The sequence below is a fragment of the Urocampus carinirostris genome, chromosome 16, assembly GCF_059441175.1.
Source record: "Urocampus carinirostris isolate Australia breed hairy pipefish chromosome 16, RoL_Ucar_1.0, whole genome shotgun sequence".
Lineage (NCBI taxonomy): Eukaryota > Metazoa > Chordata > Actinopteri > Syngnathiformes > Syngnathidae > Urocampus > Urocampus carinirostris.
In genome coordinates this window covers 30,986,524-31,004,623 of record NC_142364.1, presented here as the reverse complement: position 1 = coordinate 31,004,623, position 18,100 = coordinate 30,986,524, and the positions used below count along the sequence as shown (strand labels likewise).

The 18,100-nt window shown below is 38.3% G+C and overlaps 1 protein-coding gene and 1 pseudogene across 1 annotated transcript in view; one reads left to right on the top strand and one right to left on the bottom strand.

Annotated features, from left to right (window-relative positions):
* Positions 1-18,100, top strand: part of npr2 (natriuretic peptide receptor 2) — a 114,037-nt gene that overhangs the window by 68,506 nt on the left and 27,431 nt on the right. Inside the window, exons 8-10 of the mRNA XM_088355853.1 lie at positions 2,673-2,793; positions 9,403-9,477; positions 12,488-12,565. Coding sequence (XP_088211979.1) covers positions 2,673-2,793; positions 9,403-9,477; positions 12,488-12,565 — 274 coding nt within the window. The remainder of the gene's footprint in view (positions 1-2,672; positions 2,794-9,402; positions 9,478-12,487; positions 12,566-18,100) is intronic.
* LOC148351054 (U2 spliceosomal RNA) lies at positions 11,890-12,005 on the bottom strand (annotated as a pseudogene).

Sequence of the window (18,100 nt, the reverse complement as noted above, 5' to 3'; positions counted from 1 at the left end):
TAAGAAAAAGCCTGCTTCAAATATTGTCCAAACCCAAACTGCCCAAAAGAACATTTTATGAGTATTTGAAGAATGAGCTGACTGAGGCTGCAATCTTGACTTTAAGCCAGGAGATGGCGGCAGAGAGTAGAAAAACTTCAAGTTGCGGAGACAACCATGAACAATTCCTGCAATTTTAAAGGGAAATTTCGTATTATTTAGTGCCTCCTACTTGTAACAAAACCTAATTCATTTAAAAAATAAGCAAAAATATATGAACCATCAAGTAATTAGTATTGAGATTTTCTAGAGTAAATCGGGTGTTTGAGGTGTTGCGTTTGAAACTGAAATCAGTGTAGTGTATAGGAAAGAGTATCGAATTTAACGCACATTAGATTTTAGCTCCATATCCCACTATTTTTATTTACTGTACCAGGCACAAATGATAGAGAATGAATTAAACAGAAAGATCATAGTTGTCAACAATTGATTTGAATTAGCATGAATTCCACAACATCTGTCATTTTCAATGTTCAGTTTGAGCTGAGAAAAAGTAAAATTTTATACCCATTAAATCAAAATTGAGAGTGCGGCTTATACACATCCTTCTCACCTTTCTATTCATGCCTGACAACACAATACAGCGATATCTAGTGGTCAAATATTAGACAGTGTCCCTTTAAGATGAAAAACAATTTACTGGAGAAACTAAATTTTCTAGATTTTTGTAAAAAGAACGGTTGTTCAAAATAGCACCAAGCCAAAAACAAATTTTTTGTATCATTTACTTTTATAGTGACTTTGAGTTCTTAATCCTTTCAAAATATTGAAGGGACGCTGTGTGATATTTGACAACTTGATGTTGCTGTATTGTGTAGTGCAACCAAAAACATGTGCTATAAAGCACGAGTAAAATGTAGCCAGCAGTGGCCTGATGACGTGGAGTCCACAGAAAGGTACACTGGGGACAAGAGTGACACAACATTTTAATTAGTAGTACTTTTTTGACCATTTTATATATTAATTGTTTCATTTGGCCAGCCGGATTAAAAGCCTGACGGGCCGTATGTGGCCTGCAGGCCGTAATTTGCCCACCCCTGAGTTAGACGCTGACTATTGCGTCAACCTTTGTTTTTTTTAACTTTGTTGCCGAGTGTTCACAGCTAAAAACTATGATGAAACGTTAATCTCCTAGATAAAGATTCTAATTGAATTAAGTTCTTCCATGGTCCAACTGTCGCCAATCTGAAAATATTTGTGCAATTTTTGGGGTCACTTTTTGGACTTTGGATGCTGTTTAAGAAAACAACATAAGTCATCTTTTGACAACATGATGTGAACGTTTGGTTCATCAAGAAGTGTGGGAAATGGGGTTGAATGTTCAATCGGTTTTCTAGCAAACATTGGATTTTTTTCCTTACTATTCTGTAGTTGATTTGAGCTATATTCTTTAGTGAATGGTGTCAAACTCTGGGCCCAGAGCCCATTTCTTTATGACGCATGCTAAGATCGGTTTCACAATAGATGCGTAAAAAACAATGAAAAATGACAAACATTCTCTTCTTACTTAACCCCTGAAAGAACACAATATGTCGCTGTTGTATGTATTGGCACTAAAAACGAGGACTGAAAAGTATAATGAAATATACAAACTATACAAAGTGACAAAAAGGCACCGTAGAACTTCTCACTTGTATACCCAGCTTTTTTTTTTAAATATTTTTGAGGGCCTGTAGCTGCAAGATGGCCAACAATTATGTCAGCTTCCTTTAGGTAAGGCTCATGTAATGTAAAACAAATGTTAATTTATGAACCTACGAGCATTTTTTAAGTGCATGTGATATGATACATAATGTATTGCTTATAATTCAAAACAATATTGTTTTTTTTTTAATTTATCACCAAAAGGTGCTAAATATCCAAGCTGTCCCTTTAATGCAACAATAAAACAATTAGTTGAAAAACCTTCTTGACAGTTAAAAAAAATAATAATAATAACAATAATGATCATCATAATATTTATGGTAATAATGATAAGAGTGAACATTTACCAGTATTTGTGACACGATTTATTGCTTCTGCGTCCAACAAAATGAATAGCTGCCTGTTTCTATATTACACAATAGAAGAGAAGATAAACCTTTAGTATTGGTCCTTAATTACATGGATGGAAGGAAGGAAGGAAGGAGGAAGGAAGGAGGAAGGAAAGAGGAAGGAAGGAGGAAGGAAAGAAGGAAGGAAGGAAGAAAGGAAGGAAGGAAGGAAGGTAGGAAGGAAGAAAGAAAGGAAGGGATGCATGTATGTATGTATGTATGTGATAATAGTTAGTTTTTAAAAACTGTCTTTTTTGTCAAGGGAAAGTACATTTTGTGCAATAAGGATGGAAAGTTTTGGTGTCAAAGACCACTCAATGTTGGGGTGTTAGTCAGAAGAAAAAAAAGATATCGAACATCCCAAATTAACATTTTATTGTAACTTTAAACATGACTACAGTCTTTGTAATACAACCTCCCATGAACATTTGCCAGTATTTGTGACACAGTCAATTGCTTTTACGTGCAACAGGATGAATAGCTGCCGTGATGTCTTTATTACACAAAAAAAACACGATCAACTCTTTTATCCCTTACTGTGCCATCAAGCTTGATATCAGTTTTCTCACCACTAAATTTACCACGTTTTTCTCTTTGAAGGAAACTCAAGTTGGAGAAAGAGCTGGCCGGAATGCTGTGGAGGATCCGATGGGAGGATCTCCAGTTTGAGAGCCCCAATAAATACCATAAACGAGCTGGCAGTCGACTCACACTCTCGCAGGTAAACGCTAACCTCGTATTTCTCCGCTTAATTGAATTACATTAAAGACAACAGACGAATACAAATTGTCCATGTGAGGTTCGAGAAGCATAAAGTTCCGACGCGCTCGAATCGTTAAGCAGACATGAAAATATTGTCGTAAATTTGTTCTTTGATATCGACTTCTCCGCTGGCACTCATAGTCTCTATTAGTTAGTGTTGTGTCACAACCAGGGTTGAATGCATTACTGAAAAACAGTCATTAGTTACAGTTACTTTATTTAAAAAGTAAATTATTTACCCCCAGATTACTGACACTAAAAAGTAGCGCATTACTCTAAAAATAACTGTCTAGTTACAAATTACCGTATATACTCACATATAGTAAAAATACTTTAAAATAAAATATAGAAGAAGAAAATGTGTACACCAGGGGTCACCAACCTTTTACTTTTTGTCACTGATCAGCATGCAGATAGTATAAATTTCTAGAATAACAATTTATATTATTACTAGGTTATTACCAGGTTGTAACTATTAGACTTTAAATCAACCACTAAAACAGCGGTGTCAAACTCATTTTTACTGAGAGCCAGATCAGTGTGATGGCTGTCCTCAAAAGGTCTGATCTATTTTATTAATGTAACTAAATAAATGAAACTACTCCTTGTCAAGGACCAGAACAGACTTTCGGATCCAATAGCGTTAGTTTCAGAGTTTTTATTTGAAAGAGTTGTTGGAGCTGGCTTGGGACGTCGCCGCTTGTTGGTCGTCAGCCTCTTCGGGCGGAATGGCAGCTCCGTGACGGATAGACGGAAGGTGCAGCTTAGCGGGTAAGTCAATTGCCGGGGCGGGTGAGTAGGTCGCAAAACGTGTAACGGAAACAGGTCAAAAACGGGAGGCAGGCATGAATCAGGCAAGAGAAGTCGTGGGTACCTTTAGTCGGGAGAAACACTCAGGAATACGAAGAGTACACTTGAACGTCCATCTCTGGACGCAGACCGCTTAAGTGGAGAACGTCAGCCAATCAGGAAGTGCGCTCCAAACGATTACCCCAGGTGACTTCACTTAGGCAATCACGACCAAAGCAGGATTCCTCAGTCGATTAGCCCCGACTAAATGACACTTGCCTGAAGGAGAACGGCCCTGGCACGAGCCCAGGTTCGTCGACAGCGCCGTGCGTTAGCAGTAGCTGACGGGCAGGAGGCTTCCACTTCCTGGCTAGGGAACATAGGAGGTTGGTAGCCATATATGCACTGATAGGGGGACATTCCCGTGGAGGAGCTAACCAGGGAATTGTGGGCATACTCCACCCATGCCAATTGCCAAGCCCAAGACAAACGTTCAAGAGAGACCATATAGCGGAGTGCTGTCTCCATATCCTGGTTAACTCGCTCTGACTGACCGTTGGACTGAGGGTGGAACCCGGATGAGAGGCTGACTGAGGCTCCCAGCAGACGGCAGAACTCCTTCCAAAAAACGGACGAGAACAGGGGACCCCGGTCTGAGACAATGTCCTTAGGGATGCCATGGAGGCGGAATACGTGTTGCTGAACTGCCAGCGGATTGCTGCTCGGCATTTCCGCATTCTCCGGAGAGGAGAGAAACCTCCGCTGGATCCAAGTTATGGTTCGAGTGTTCTGTCAAGGACCAGAACAGACTCTCAGATCCAATAGTGTTAGTTTCAGAGTTTTTATTTTAAAGAGTTGTTGGAGCTGGCTTGGGACGTCGGCGCTTGTTGGTCGTCAGCCTCTTCGGGCGGAATGGCAGCTCTGTGGCGGATAGACGGAAGGTGCAGCTTAGCGGGTAAGTCGATGGCCGGGGCGGGAGAGTAGGTCGCAAAACGTGTAACGGAAACAGGTCAAAAATGGGAGGCAGGCATGAATCAGGCAAGAGAAGTCGTGGGTACCTTGTAGCCTGGAGAAACACTCAGGGATACGAAGAGTACACTCGAACGTCCATCTCTGGACGCAGACCGCTTAAGTGGAGAACGTCAGCCAATCAGGAAGTGCGCTCCAAACGATTACCCCAGGTGACTTCACTTAGGCAATCACGACCGAAATCCCCCCTCCCCCCCTCAAGGGACGGCTACAGAAGTCGCCCCCCAAAAAATTAATCCAAGACACGTCACAGGGAAACACAGGTAATCCAAGGTCGCGGTATCGGACCCAGTACGCTCCAAACGATTGCCCCAGGTGACTTCACTTAGGCAATCACGACACTCCTTCGTGTACGGTAACTTTGAATTTATATTTTTATTGAGGTCACATACATTACAGTTCTATTGCAAATATTTCACTTCACAAAAATAAATACCGTTTTAGCCTTTAACATTCCGATGGCCCACCGGTGGGCCGCTGGACTTTTGGTCAACAAATACGTGTTTGTACGATGTCACCAGTCACTGAAACACGTTATGCCATATTTCATTGGAAGGCTTAAACTCTTGGAATTTCAAAATATACTAATCACAGAAACATCACAATCAGTCTGAAACAAGATACCCGAAACTATAGACCTGGAGTAACTCACCAAAAAACTTTGTCTTGCAGCCATCAAATTAAATAAGAGTACGCAACCACGGCCTCCTTACATCCGCAAGCGTCTTGTGAATCCAACCTTGTAAAAAATTTACTCCAAAACACACGATACTGCAGGCAGATTTAAAAAAAGAAATCCGCTTAAAAGCATGTCTGATTTGTTCAATGCTTCTTATTGTAGTTTGTCCAGTTCGCTCAAAAATTCCCCTTTAAAAATAAACAGCTGTTGTCCCAAACCCATCGCTCCACCACCCTGTACGGTTCTGGTTTGCTCCCACATGGTCACTTGCAGAGCACATGCCTGCCAGGAGCCTAAAAGGACCTAGCGCGGGATTTAGGGGCCGAGGTGACCACAACGAGGCGACCGTGTGGTCACCGCATCCCCCAGCACTTTATCCCATCTTCTCAACGCCGGCATCCCGGGAGTTGCTTTGACGCCTGTTCCAGACCCTCGCGCGGTCTTGCTCACGGCCACCTAAAGTCCCACCCTTAGACCGGGCATCACCGCGGCCGGGTGTCAGTTCCCCCTCAGTGCCAGCACAGTCTGGCCAAACCTCAGTCACCAGGTACACAATAACTTCCCTGCTCTTTCGGGGCAAGGCTTTAAAGTCCCCGCTTTCGTGGCCGGGCGGCGTCAGACACCAGGGTCCATCACGACTCAGCGTCCTGCCACGTCTTTATCCCGGAAGAGGTGCAAGATTGGTCTTATATTCAATTGGATGTGGTCTTTAAAAAGGTCTTAAGAAATCTTAAATTTGAATGGAAACATCCTGGGGGGGACCCTTTTCATAGTTTCATGATAAGCACAGAAAAAAAGCAAGCACCAGTAAAAGAGTCCAGACCTTTTTTTTTTTTTTTTTTTGCACATTCCAGGTTGATTTGCCAGTGGTTTTATTGAACGTGGCTGGCTTGGTGGAATATAAAAATAAATAAATAAAAAATATGAAGGATCGTTAAAATAAGCTTTTGCCTGGCTTTGGTCCCTATATTTAGAATACCTCGTCGCATTCCTCAGGTATCAGGTTTGCGGCTTGAGTGTTTGCAAGAATTATTTTTGTTCTTCGATCCCTGGATTACATCGTATGGTATTACACAAATGCATTTCCATTATGTCAATATTTGAATGTAATATTTCGGAGGGGAGCTTTTCGCATACTTTGCTTGTTTCTGCTGTCATTGCAATTACTTTGCCAGGAAAGATTAAGTTGTTAGGGAACCAAAAATGTTTTTTAAAGGGACAGTGTGTTATTTAGCACTTCCTAGGGGTTAAAAACATAATTCATTGGGGCAAAAAAAAAACAATATTGTTTTAGGTAATAAACAAAAATATATGAACTATTATCATATAAACATAATTTTAAAAAAGTACTCGTCTCACCTACAGGGGTGACATAATTGTCAACCATCTTGCTGCTACGGGTACCACAAAAGGCCTGAACAAAAAATGACAAATAATATGGTGTGTTTTGGTCACTTTCGGTTGAATTTTTAATTTTCTACGTTTTTTTTTTTTTTTTTTTTACTGTTTTTCCCACTAAAATGAATTACATGGTACGGTAGATAAATGATCATTTTAGAATTTTACTCTTATTCTCATTCTTTGTAACCATGCACACAGAACAAAATGTCGATACACCTGATCCGTACAGTTAAACTGTAACTACTGTACTAAGGTTCTGATTTTATTCAAAATATCTCAGTTTAGCTCATTTTAAGTAACTAAAAATAAACAAGGGACATTGTTTCTTATTTAATGCCTATTAATATCACCCAATGTTCATATAAATTAACAAAAAACAAGCTGAAGAGCTGTCTGGAGTCTGAAATATCTAGTGAGCAGAGCCAAAAGACTGCTCCCTTCTTTTACCTAAAAATAATTCAACGTTTGGGTGCACAATGTACAAGAGGGTTTGCGGTACCTGTATATTTGTTGGGGTCTCACATACTTCCCTCCACCAGGGGGCCCTAACTGGTGTTTTGAACTGGGCACAGGTGTGTGATTATTGGACATGGGTTAGCTTAAAAAGTAAAGCAAAATAAACACATAATCATTAACACTGAAAAAAATAGAAAACTTTTAAATACTTATAAATATACAAAGAAAACGATAATGAATGAAACTATTTTAACCCTTTTTGTACTCAAGAGTACAGATTCCCTGAATAAAATGTATTTTGACCAATCACAAGAGAAAAATCGCGTCTCGAAAGGAAACGGCTCTCAATTGGTGGGTAGCCGGCTCCCACTTCCAAGAGAGGGCTCACAAAGCCGCTTCGTTTCCAAATGACACCAGTCAGTTGTCGCACCAGCAGTCCTTTGCAGTTTCTTTCGGCAAGTTAGTAAATACTATATTCCTAATCGTCATCTTATTATATGGTAGTCGCTATTTTAGATGGTGACATGATCCCAAAAGACGTGACACAACTGTCATGATTACCGATTTGAATCACCTGTGCCCGCTCATTTGGCGCCTATTTAAACCCAGTCCTTTCACTCTCCTGTTTTCAGTCCGTCTGCGAACCTCTGTTGATACAAGGCAAGCCTTTTTTGACCCCGACTCCTGCCTGTCCCGTTTTTGCACCCGTTTTTCCACCTGCCCGTCCGTGATCTCCCCGTTTGTCTCCGGCTACGACCTGTTTTTTGATCCCGACTACGTCTGCTCTACCGTCCCGGCTGACGACCCGTTTCTGACCCCCGATCACGTTTTTGCTCTCTTGTCCCGGCTATCGACCTGTTTTTCCATTCCTGACACTGCCATCGCCCGCTACGGAAGTTCCACTTCTGTATTCGGATCACAATACAATTGCGAGAGCGACTTGCCTCCCGCGCCCAGCGATTACCGGATCGTGGACGCAGCCCTTCCGCCTTCTTTCAATAAAGCTTGTGCCAAACGTTACACAATTGGGTCCTGATTCGGTTCTGGTTGTGACAACAACGAATTGGAAGAGAGTGAAAAACCGCTTTATTCCAAAGAATAAACCAATTTTGACAGTAACAATAACAGCGTTGAAACATCAGAAAGGATGATTAGTTAAATTAACCCCTTAAAAAATAAATAACGCCGTTGCGTAACTGCGTTATCTATAACGGCATTATCCCAAACACTGGGTTAAAATACATAGTTTTATGTCGGCTTTGTGGTCATACTCTACCTTGTCAAAAAATGAAATTAATCATTGCACAATGTCACCACCAGAACAGAAGTAGGACCCAGATGCGTAACGTTACTCACAAGTTTATTGGAATATAGAGGAAAAGCAGCGCCAGCCATCCGGTGCTCGCTGGACACGGGAAGCAAGCCGCTCACGGGATCGGAACGTGTTCCAAATGCGGAAGTGGATCTTTCGGAGCGGTAGATCGTAGTGTAGTTAGACGGAAAAACAGGTCGTTAGCCGGGACGGGAGATCAGAACGTGGTCGGGGTCAAAAACGGGTTGTTAGCCGGGACGGGAGATCAAAATGCAAAACAGGTCGGAGCAGGAGACAAACGGGGAAATCAGGAACGGACGAGTGGAAACCAGGTGACAAAACGGGACCGACGGGAGTCAGAGTAAAAAAATACTTGCCTTTTGAAAACAGAGGTTCGCTGACTAACTGACAACAGGCGAGTGAAAGGACTGAGCTTCAGTAGGACGGGTAACCAATCAGGTAGCCAGCAGCAGCTGGGGCCAAACGAGCGGGCACAGGTGAATGTAATGAGTCATCATGACACCCAACATATTCAACATGTGTGACTTGCCAAGCCTAGTTTGAGCTCAGAAAAAGTGAAAGAAGAATTTATACTGATTTTTCATCAAAAATTAGGGGCGAGTGTTACACAGGAGTGCATGTAATACACAAACACTGTACGCCTTTTCCAATGTGCTGCCGGTGTTTGCATTCAATCCAATTGTTCAAGCGACAATGCCGCCTCTGCAATGCACTGATTCAATCCACGAGAATATATTCACGCAAGGCCTTGAGCTGCCGTTTCAAAGACACTTTAGTTTATTTCCCGAATTGGTTGTTGCCGTTCAAAGTGGACTTGGTTTAATCCTCTTTGCTCCAATTGACTCAAGGCTGACGCTATCTTCCGTCCTTTTCTTTCGCAGAGAGGCTCCAGCTACGGTTCCTTGATAACGGCTCACGGGAAATATCAGCTATTTGCGAAAACGGGCTATTTTAAGGTAAGACTTGGCCAGTTCTGACATTTGCAACTCTCCCTTTCTACACCTCCACATACGCACGCTCGTCGAGAGAGGAGAAAGCACGTGGGCGAATTTAGGTAGTCGCTTTTAATGCGAACTGCAAAATGCGTCAGAATTTTTCTTTTTATCTACTTCCTCTCTTTCGACACTCCTGCCTTGCAGTCTGGACGTGACAATCAACTTGTTGCTGATGTGAATATTCTGTGAGAGGAAGAACGAGTAAAAAACGGCAAATGCATGCCTCGGTAATAAGAACGAATGTGTCAGAGTGGAGGAGGCCGTTTGAGAAGTAATTCATGCTTGCTCTCACATATCACATCACACGCTCACACATGCATAACTATACGCTCATAGAGACACAGTCATACCCATACACACGCTCTCATATCCTGTGCAGTCGTTTGAGACAACTTTTGATTAAGGGCTGTACAAATAAATATGACTTGACTTGACTTAATCCACTCTTCTATAATCTTTCACAAATACCATTATACTCTCATACTCACATTACTATACTCTCACACATACTATACTCGCATACACACACTGCCATGCTTTCACACACCCCCACACACACTACTTTGACTCACTCACACATGCTTTAAAACTATCATACTTGAATTACTATACTTTCTCAGGCATACTACTATACTCTCAAAATCACACCACAATAATTTCACACAAACTACCACACACACACACACACACACACACACACACACACTACTTTAGACTGATTCACACTTTATTATACTATCTCACACACTACAATACATCCACACACTCACTACTATAGACTCGAACACGCGCTATTTTTCTCTCTCTCACACCTTACTATTCTTTCTGACGCAGTATTAAAACTTTCTATATATATTTCTTTACTGTTTTTTTCACACCTAACGTAATCATCACCTCACAACAGTGTTGTTATACTTTGGATACTCATGCAAATATGGCGATGCAAACTGATCTTTGAGAATATGTTCCCTAGGCAGATGTCAAAACGGAGTTGCTCCCAGTAAATTAGCATGTGTGAGAGTATAGTAGTATGTGTGTGAGAGCATCCTAGTGTATGTAAAAGAGTAGTCTGTGTATAGGAGTATTGTAATATGTGTGAGAGAGTATAGTAGTGTGCGTATCAGAGTATAGTAGTGTGTGTATGAGAGTATAGTGGTATGTGTAAGAGAGTATTGTGGTGGGTGTATGAGAGTATAGTAGTCTGTTTAAGAGTATAGAAGTATGTATGAGTAAGTACAGTTTTGTTTGTGCATTAATATGTCTGTTTCTGCATGAGAGTATAGTTGTGCATGTGTGAGAGTATAATGTTTAACGTAAGAGCAAATACGATTTACTTCTCAAACGGCCTGTCATTTTAGAGTGTGTTTGGCTACATGACACTGGTTATGAAATATTCTTATTCACAGCGCGAAATCAAGCCAACAGCAATTACTAAATGTTTATTTGATGCGTTTGATGAGCAAACTTGCTCACATAAAGACTCGAAGATGCAGAAATAAGACAGCCAAGCTTGTTTAGCTTTCTTGGAAGTTGCTTATGAATACAGAATACCCGCTAAGGTCAAGCATAATCATGTCTGAGACATTGCTTTACGTCCACTTTTTTATAGTAAGGCATTTCATGCCAAATAATAACTAACCAAATTACCGCTCTATGGGTTGCCCCGAATTATAAGGCGCGACCACCAAAAATAGTATTTTGTTACAAATTTACATGTATATTGAGAATTGGGCTAAATGTATAATAATGAACACATACAGTAAAGAATATACGTATTTGAGCACCCTGCTATTTTGAGATTCCTCCCACTTTGAAATCATGGAGGGTTCTGACATTTTCATCGTAGGTCCATGTCCACTGTGATAGAGATAAACTAAAAAGAAAAATCCATAAATCACAATGCATGATTTTTTTACCAGTTTATTTGTGTGATACAGCTGCAAATAAGTATTTGAACATGTGTGTATCATCTAGAATTCTGACCCTGAAAGACCTGTTAGTCCGCCCATTAGAAGTCCACCTGCACTCCATGTATCCATGTGAATCACCTAATACCTTAATATATGACATGAATGCAAGTTATTGATTAATATATATATATATATATATATTGTAGTTCATTTTGTCATTTATTTTTTTCTGTATTTTTTGCCATGTCTTTCGTCCTGTATTTTGTTGTTTATTTTGTCGTGTATTTGGTCGTGCATTAGGTGGGGGGGAATTTTAAGGGTTATTGTTCTATCTTCGTTATTCATTATCCATTATCCGTTATTGGTCAGTTCATTATAGGCTACAAAGCCTAGGAGCCGGGACACTTACTCTCGGCCAGAAGGCCAAGCTAAGGTCCTAGTCCTAAAGCCTTGCTGCGATCATTGCGAATGCACCGTTCCCGGAGGTACTGCAATACCGGGCCGATGCGTGGAGTGGACAGAGCAAGCTCTTATTCCATCTCCGTATTCCAAAAATCAGCTCGTGAATTTCACAATTATGCCGCCATCCTTTCAAACACGGTGGTGCATTTTATCATGTATTTTGTCATGTTTTTTGTCGTATATTTCTTTGTGCATTTTATCATGTACTGTATTAGCCCTTTTTTTAGGAATGGTACCAGAGACGAAAGAATTTTAGATAATGGAAAAAATATTCCTGAAAGAAATAGTCAGAAAGGGTTAAATATGAGAGACAAATTTTGTGGCTGTGTGGCGTCCTCAGGACACTAACAATATACAGATGTGCGAATGAACACAACATGTGTTACCATGGTGATGAGGTCCTGAGCTTTTGTATTAAAAGCAAATGTACCATCACGCTAATTATGAAGACGATATGATACGGTTGGGTAAGATGTGCTTACTTTTGTCTTTTAATGAGTCTCTGGATATCCGCTTCTCAATGATGTGTTCTTAGTCTCCAATCAGCAAAAATCTTCTCTCTGATCATTCCAATAATGAAGGCTGTGTCTTGATTGTAGGGCAACCTGGTGGCTATCAAACACGTCAACAAGAAGAGAATCGAGCTCACCAGACAAGTTTTACTGGAACTTAAACATGTAAGTGTGTCTTTTAAGTTCACTTTTTGCAGCAAAATATTATTATGGTGAGCAAAAAATGCTTATAATTGAAAGAGTGTGTACATATAGAACCTCCTACTGTAAAAAAATAAATGACTTTATTCATTAGAAATAACAAGATTGATGGTAATAGTAAACAAAAATACATGAACGATCATATAAATATGCACTTTTCGAAATAATCACAGGTGAATACATTTATTTTACATAACACAAGTCGGTATTAGCGGTAATTTCAGAGAGGGCATTGGGGCAGCAGCTCGATCACCACCTATTGTCTGTTTGTGAAAGCCATTTTGCACGAATAAACTTTTTACCCCGTTGAAAAAATTGTTGCTCACATTTTATATATATATATATATATATATATATATATATATATATATATATATATATATATATATATATATATATAAAATACAATATACCTTTATTGTAATTGTTACAAAATGGGTTAACATATTGTAACAACGAAATTGGGCATGGCACTCCAGGTTCACATATTCACAGTGAGGATAAAAGAAACCAAGAAGATTAACGAACAGAGAAGATAAGGTTATAAAAACAAGGAGGATAAGGTTATAGTTATAATTTACACAATATTTACACAAAGAAATGTCGGCATGTAGGATGTTACATACAGTTGGTATCGTAATAGTGTTTGGTATCGTAAGGGTTGTGCAATATGCATTTGGTGCAAAAAAAATAAAAAAAAAGTATTTCTTTTTTTTTCTTTTTTTTCTTTTTTTTTTGCCTAGCCTTGAAGAGGCTTTTGGGCATGATTAACTGCAATATGGCGGACAATTACATCATTTCCCTTTAAGTGAGGCTCGAATATATGTTAATTTCTTGACCAACGAGTATTTTTTAAAATGCATGTTTCAATGATAGTTCATGTATTTTGATTATTTTTTCAATCAATGTTATGTTTGTATTGCGTTTTTTTTAATGATTTAAGTTTTTTTAACTTTTAGGGGCACCATATAATACACTATGTATATTTAAATTGAGTCTCAGGGCTAGGCAAGGACCAACACTTTAGAATCATGAAGAACATGTTTGCGATAGAAAATTAAATTCAATTGCCACTGGCAGATAAATTTGCTTTATATAAGAATTACTTTTCTTATTTTTCAAAGATTTTTTTCAAAATTGTAGACTTGTAACAAGTAAAATATAGTACTCAAAATTAACTAAATGATTTCATATGGAGAATTGTTTTATATTGTTTTATGTGTGTTTTCTTATTTTACGGAAACATAGCTTAAAATAAATGGTAAAATATTAAAAATAATATTTTCAAATATCAAAATTATCTCCCAGTAATAAAAAAACATAACTTAACTTACTTATACTCACACTTATTGTATTAAATGTTCTTTGTAATTTTCAAACTGAACTTTTTGCCTTATAGTCCCATCAACACCAAACTGTAAAGAATGTTATCTTGTCAGATTGTATTTCAAAATATATTTCAAAGATGATGTATTTCTATGTTAGAAGACTTCCATATATATATATATATATATATATATATATATATATATATATATATATATATATATATATATATATATATATATATATATATATATATGTATATATATATATATATGTATATATATATTTATGTATTTATTTATTTATTTATTTTTCCCGTGTACTAAAAAACACAATATTGTGCACATAATATTGTGTTTTTCAATGAAAATGAAATTCATTCATTAAAAAGCACAACATTGATTTGAATAATAAGCACAAGTACATGGACTATCATATAAACATGCTTTTTAAAAAAATATTTGTATTTTGAAAACTGCACACAATTTTTAATAAAAAAGAAAGGGCCCCAGGGAGGGCTTTTTGAACAGGTTGGAATTTCTTATTGGAGGTTTGGGTCCTCCCCTGGTCTTCTTGCAAGTATAAAATCATTTTATAATAATAATAATAATAATAATTTCCTTTGTATTGTCATTCTTTGTAAGAACGAAATGTCGTCGATACACCTGACCCGTTGTAGCGAGCCGATGCAGCCGCAGCCAACTGAGGGCGCCGCCATTTTACCAATGTTATAAGTCTTAGGTATGACTCGGCCGAGGCGCGAACCAGCGACCTCCCAGTCTCAAAGCGGGCGCCCTACCATCTAGGCTACTGAGCTGGTATTTAGTCCATTCTTCAAAATTTTTACTAAACTACAAATTTTTACACCTATATTTAGAAAAATATCTTAATCAATATTCTTGTATTTCCTTAGAGAAATAAGGTTAATAAACTGGAAAATACAAATAGAAAATCCGCACATATTAAAATGTTTGCCAATGGGTTAAGATTTGTATTTGTTATATTTTTTCTTTTTGCAGTGTAGTCTCATATTCAAATTCGAAGTCTCTTGCATTTGTATATTATTTTAAACTGGGGTACGTGACTCAAAGCCCGTTAGAGAAGATCAGTTGGGCTTTTCCTGGAAGTCAGTCAGTCAGCAGGCCAGGAGGGAGCCAGGCCGCCTTCTAAACGGGTAAAAAAAAAAAAAACTGGCAATTTCTCAGACCTCCCAGAGGCCCGGTCGCCTGCCATCAAACCTCAGCCTGTGAAAAAGCCAACCAGATGGAGGACGCTAATGGAAACGCAACCACTTATCTCACCCAGCAACCAGTGTTGGGTTCGTTCCCCAAAAACAGTAATAAGTTGGTCACAAGTTAGATCATTTAAAGTTATTCAGTTACCTCTCAGATTGGGTTTCACTTAACGACACGGGCCGTAGAGACACTATTTCCTGTGGTGTGTCTTGGGAAAGTTCAGCCTGATGGCACCCATCCCTCTGCAGGCCAACAAATGTTACTGACACCAAAAAAGCAGAGCGGTACTCCGAAAGTATCTATTTAGTTACAAATTATCGTATATACTCGCATAGTAGCCGACCCCTAAAACTACTCTATAATAGTCACGAACTGAAAGAATAGAAGACCATTACACTAACCAGTGGAAGTAGTGATGCCTTCATATGTCTTGGCTTCTGCAATCTTGATAGCTTGCTAACGAATACTTACTGAAGACGCGCCATATCCATTTAATCTCTTGGATTTAAACTACTAGAAGATACCCTTTCTCCATTACTGGGTACTGCCCAAGACATTTTTCTTCTCTACGGCAATAGTTTATTAAAAAATGTATTTGACAGATTAAAAGGTACCATCAGCCCATGTTTTCCCTATTTCCTGTTGGTTTGTTGTTCCTGTTTAAAAGAGCGGAAAGAAATGGTGTTAACAGGTTTTATGAAAGTGCGAGGCTATTTCGTGGATTTTTACTTTTCGTAAGAGGTTATCCATGATAGCCGAGGGATTACTGTATTCAGTTGTCGGTATATATAAGCATGCTCAACCTTCAGAGAGTTGATTGTGACAATGTAAGTGTTGCAGAAATGTTCATGAATTAGACGACTTTGATTTAGTAAGTAGTGGAATAATGTAGTAACACACCATTTAGTAATTATAGAGGATTGATCCCGCCATATGTAGAAATAAATCTATAAACAAGTAAAAAAATATCTACAAATATATGCCATGACTCGCGTAAATAAATCACGTAATACCTTAATATATGACAAAAATACAAATTATTCATATATTTATGGATTTTGTCATTTATTTATTTTGCGATATATTCTGTTGTGTATTTTTTAATGTATTTTTTCATGTATTTTGTCATCTACTTTGTCGTGTATTTTGTCACAACAAAATGTTATTCAAACTATTTACTGATAAGTGAATCGGCTCAAGGTAACAAGCCCAGGAAGTTTGATCTGCCCCCTAATTCCAATAACATTTTGTTGTGACAAAATACACGAAAACATTTTTTACAAAATACAGGACAAAATATACAAGAATATATGCATACATGTCAACTTTCTGACATCAAAAAGCAATATTCTTTTTCCTTTGTAACATGTTAGTCCCAACACTGCAGTCCATAGACACACACATACCCCCACCCTCTCATCAGTCAGGGAATTATTTAGGCCAAAGGGTAGGCTAAAAAAAGTACTACCTGCCCAAATTATAAACACAGCCAGTCTTTGTTTAAGTGCCACTTTGCTAAAAGCACCAGGTCGACCTTTTCAGAGAGAGCGCAATCCCGTAATCAATTATGCAAACTACTTGGTCATTAGATGACTTCACTCGACTGTTTCAAATCACAAGATTTGATTGCTTTGCTCAAATTCTAATTGGCTGCGGCGCTCCTGTTTGTACACTACCTTTCAAAAGTTTTGGGTGGTCCTTATTTTTGAAGGAAAAACACTGTTTTTTCGGTGAAGATACCATTTAACTAATCAGAAATACACCCCATACATTGGTATGGTGATAAATGGCTATTTAAGCTGTCTTTGTCTGTTTTAAATGCAATATATGCATAGGTGTAGAAAACCCTTGTGTAATAATGTTACTGTAGCACCTATGATGCAGAGGGAAGAAAAGTTAAGAACTAAATCTTGTTTTGGTGAGTAGTAAAATTATTAGAGTCAAAATGAATTTAAACATGACCAGCAATTTGATGAACAAATGGCAAGACATTAGACAACATTTACCATTAATTGCAGTAAATGATCACTCTTTTTTTGGTTTAAGGTATTTGATGTTTGGTTAATCTTGGTTTACTAACTGTTATATTTCGCTTTCACATTTATTTTTGTCATCTTCTCTAATTTATGCTCACTGGCAAGGTGTTAAAATCAACCGAAATTTGTTCCGTGTCAGAATTTAAAGTCACACAATAATATACTTCAAATTTTAATGACAATTCAAATAAATGACAAGAAGGTTCACTAATTAGCAAAAAAAAAACCAAAAAAAACATTTTAGATTTTTTTTCCAATCCAGGAAATTAAAAATCCAAGGGTATCGCTGGTTTCCCAAAGTTCATGAGTCCACAGTCAAGAACAAAGGAATAATCCAATTCTTACTGCGATCTTGATGCAGCATTCCATAATTTATCCGATCCTGGATGTGGAATCTTGGTCTGGGGTAGCTCGCCACTGGAATAACTGAGATTTCCAATCGTCCAGGGATTCAAAGGATTTTTTCGGGAGGGTAAAAACCTGGCCAAAAACCGTGTCGTTTGGGTTTTTGTCCATTGTGACTCACAACGTCACCAGGTGGAGAGATTCTTTTTTTCCCAAGCAATGTCTTGTTAACAATTGCTATTAACCATTTCAGGTCTTGTTTGTCATCTACACCTAAACAATGACGAAAGACGTGCTATGATGTCTATGATGTGTTTGATGTCTTTTCTTTGAAAAATTTTGTTGAGACAGAAAAACACTAATCATTGTTCGTGAAGTAAAATAAATTATTTTATTTGATTTAGTTGGATAATAGAATATTTACTAGAATGTGTTCCCTATCAAATTTCAATATTCTATTTAAATTTCAAATTATCGTTTTATATACCTATTTTTAAATAGCTTTTTAACGGGTGTAACATCAGCACCGCTGAAAACAATTTAGCATGTTGGAAAAG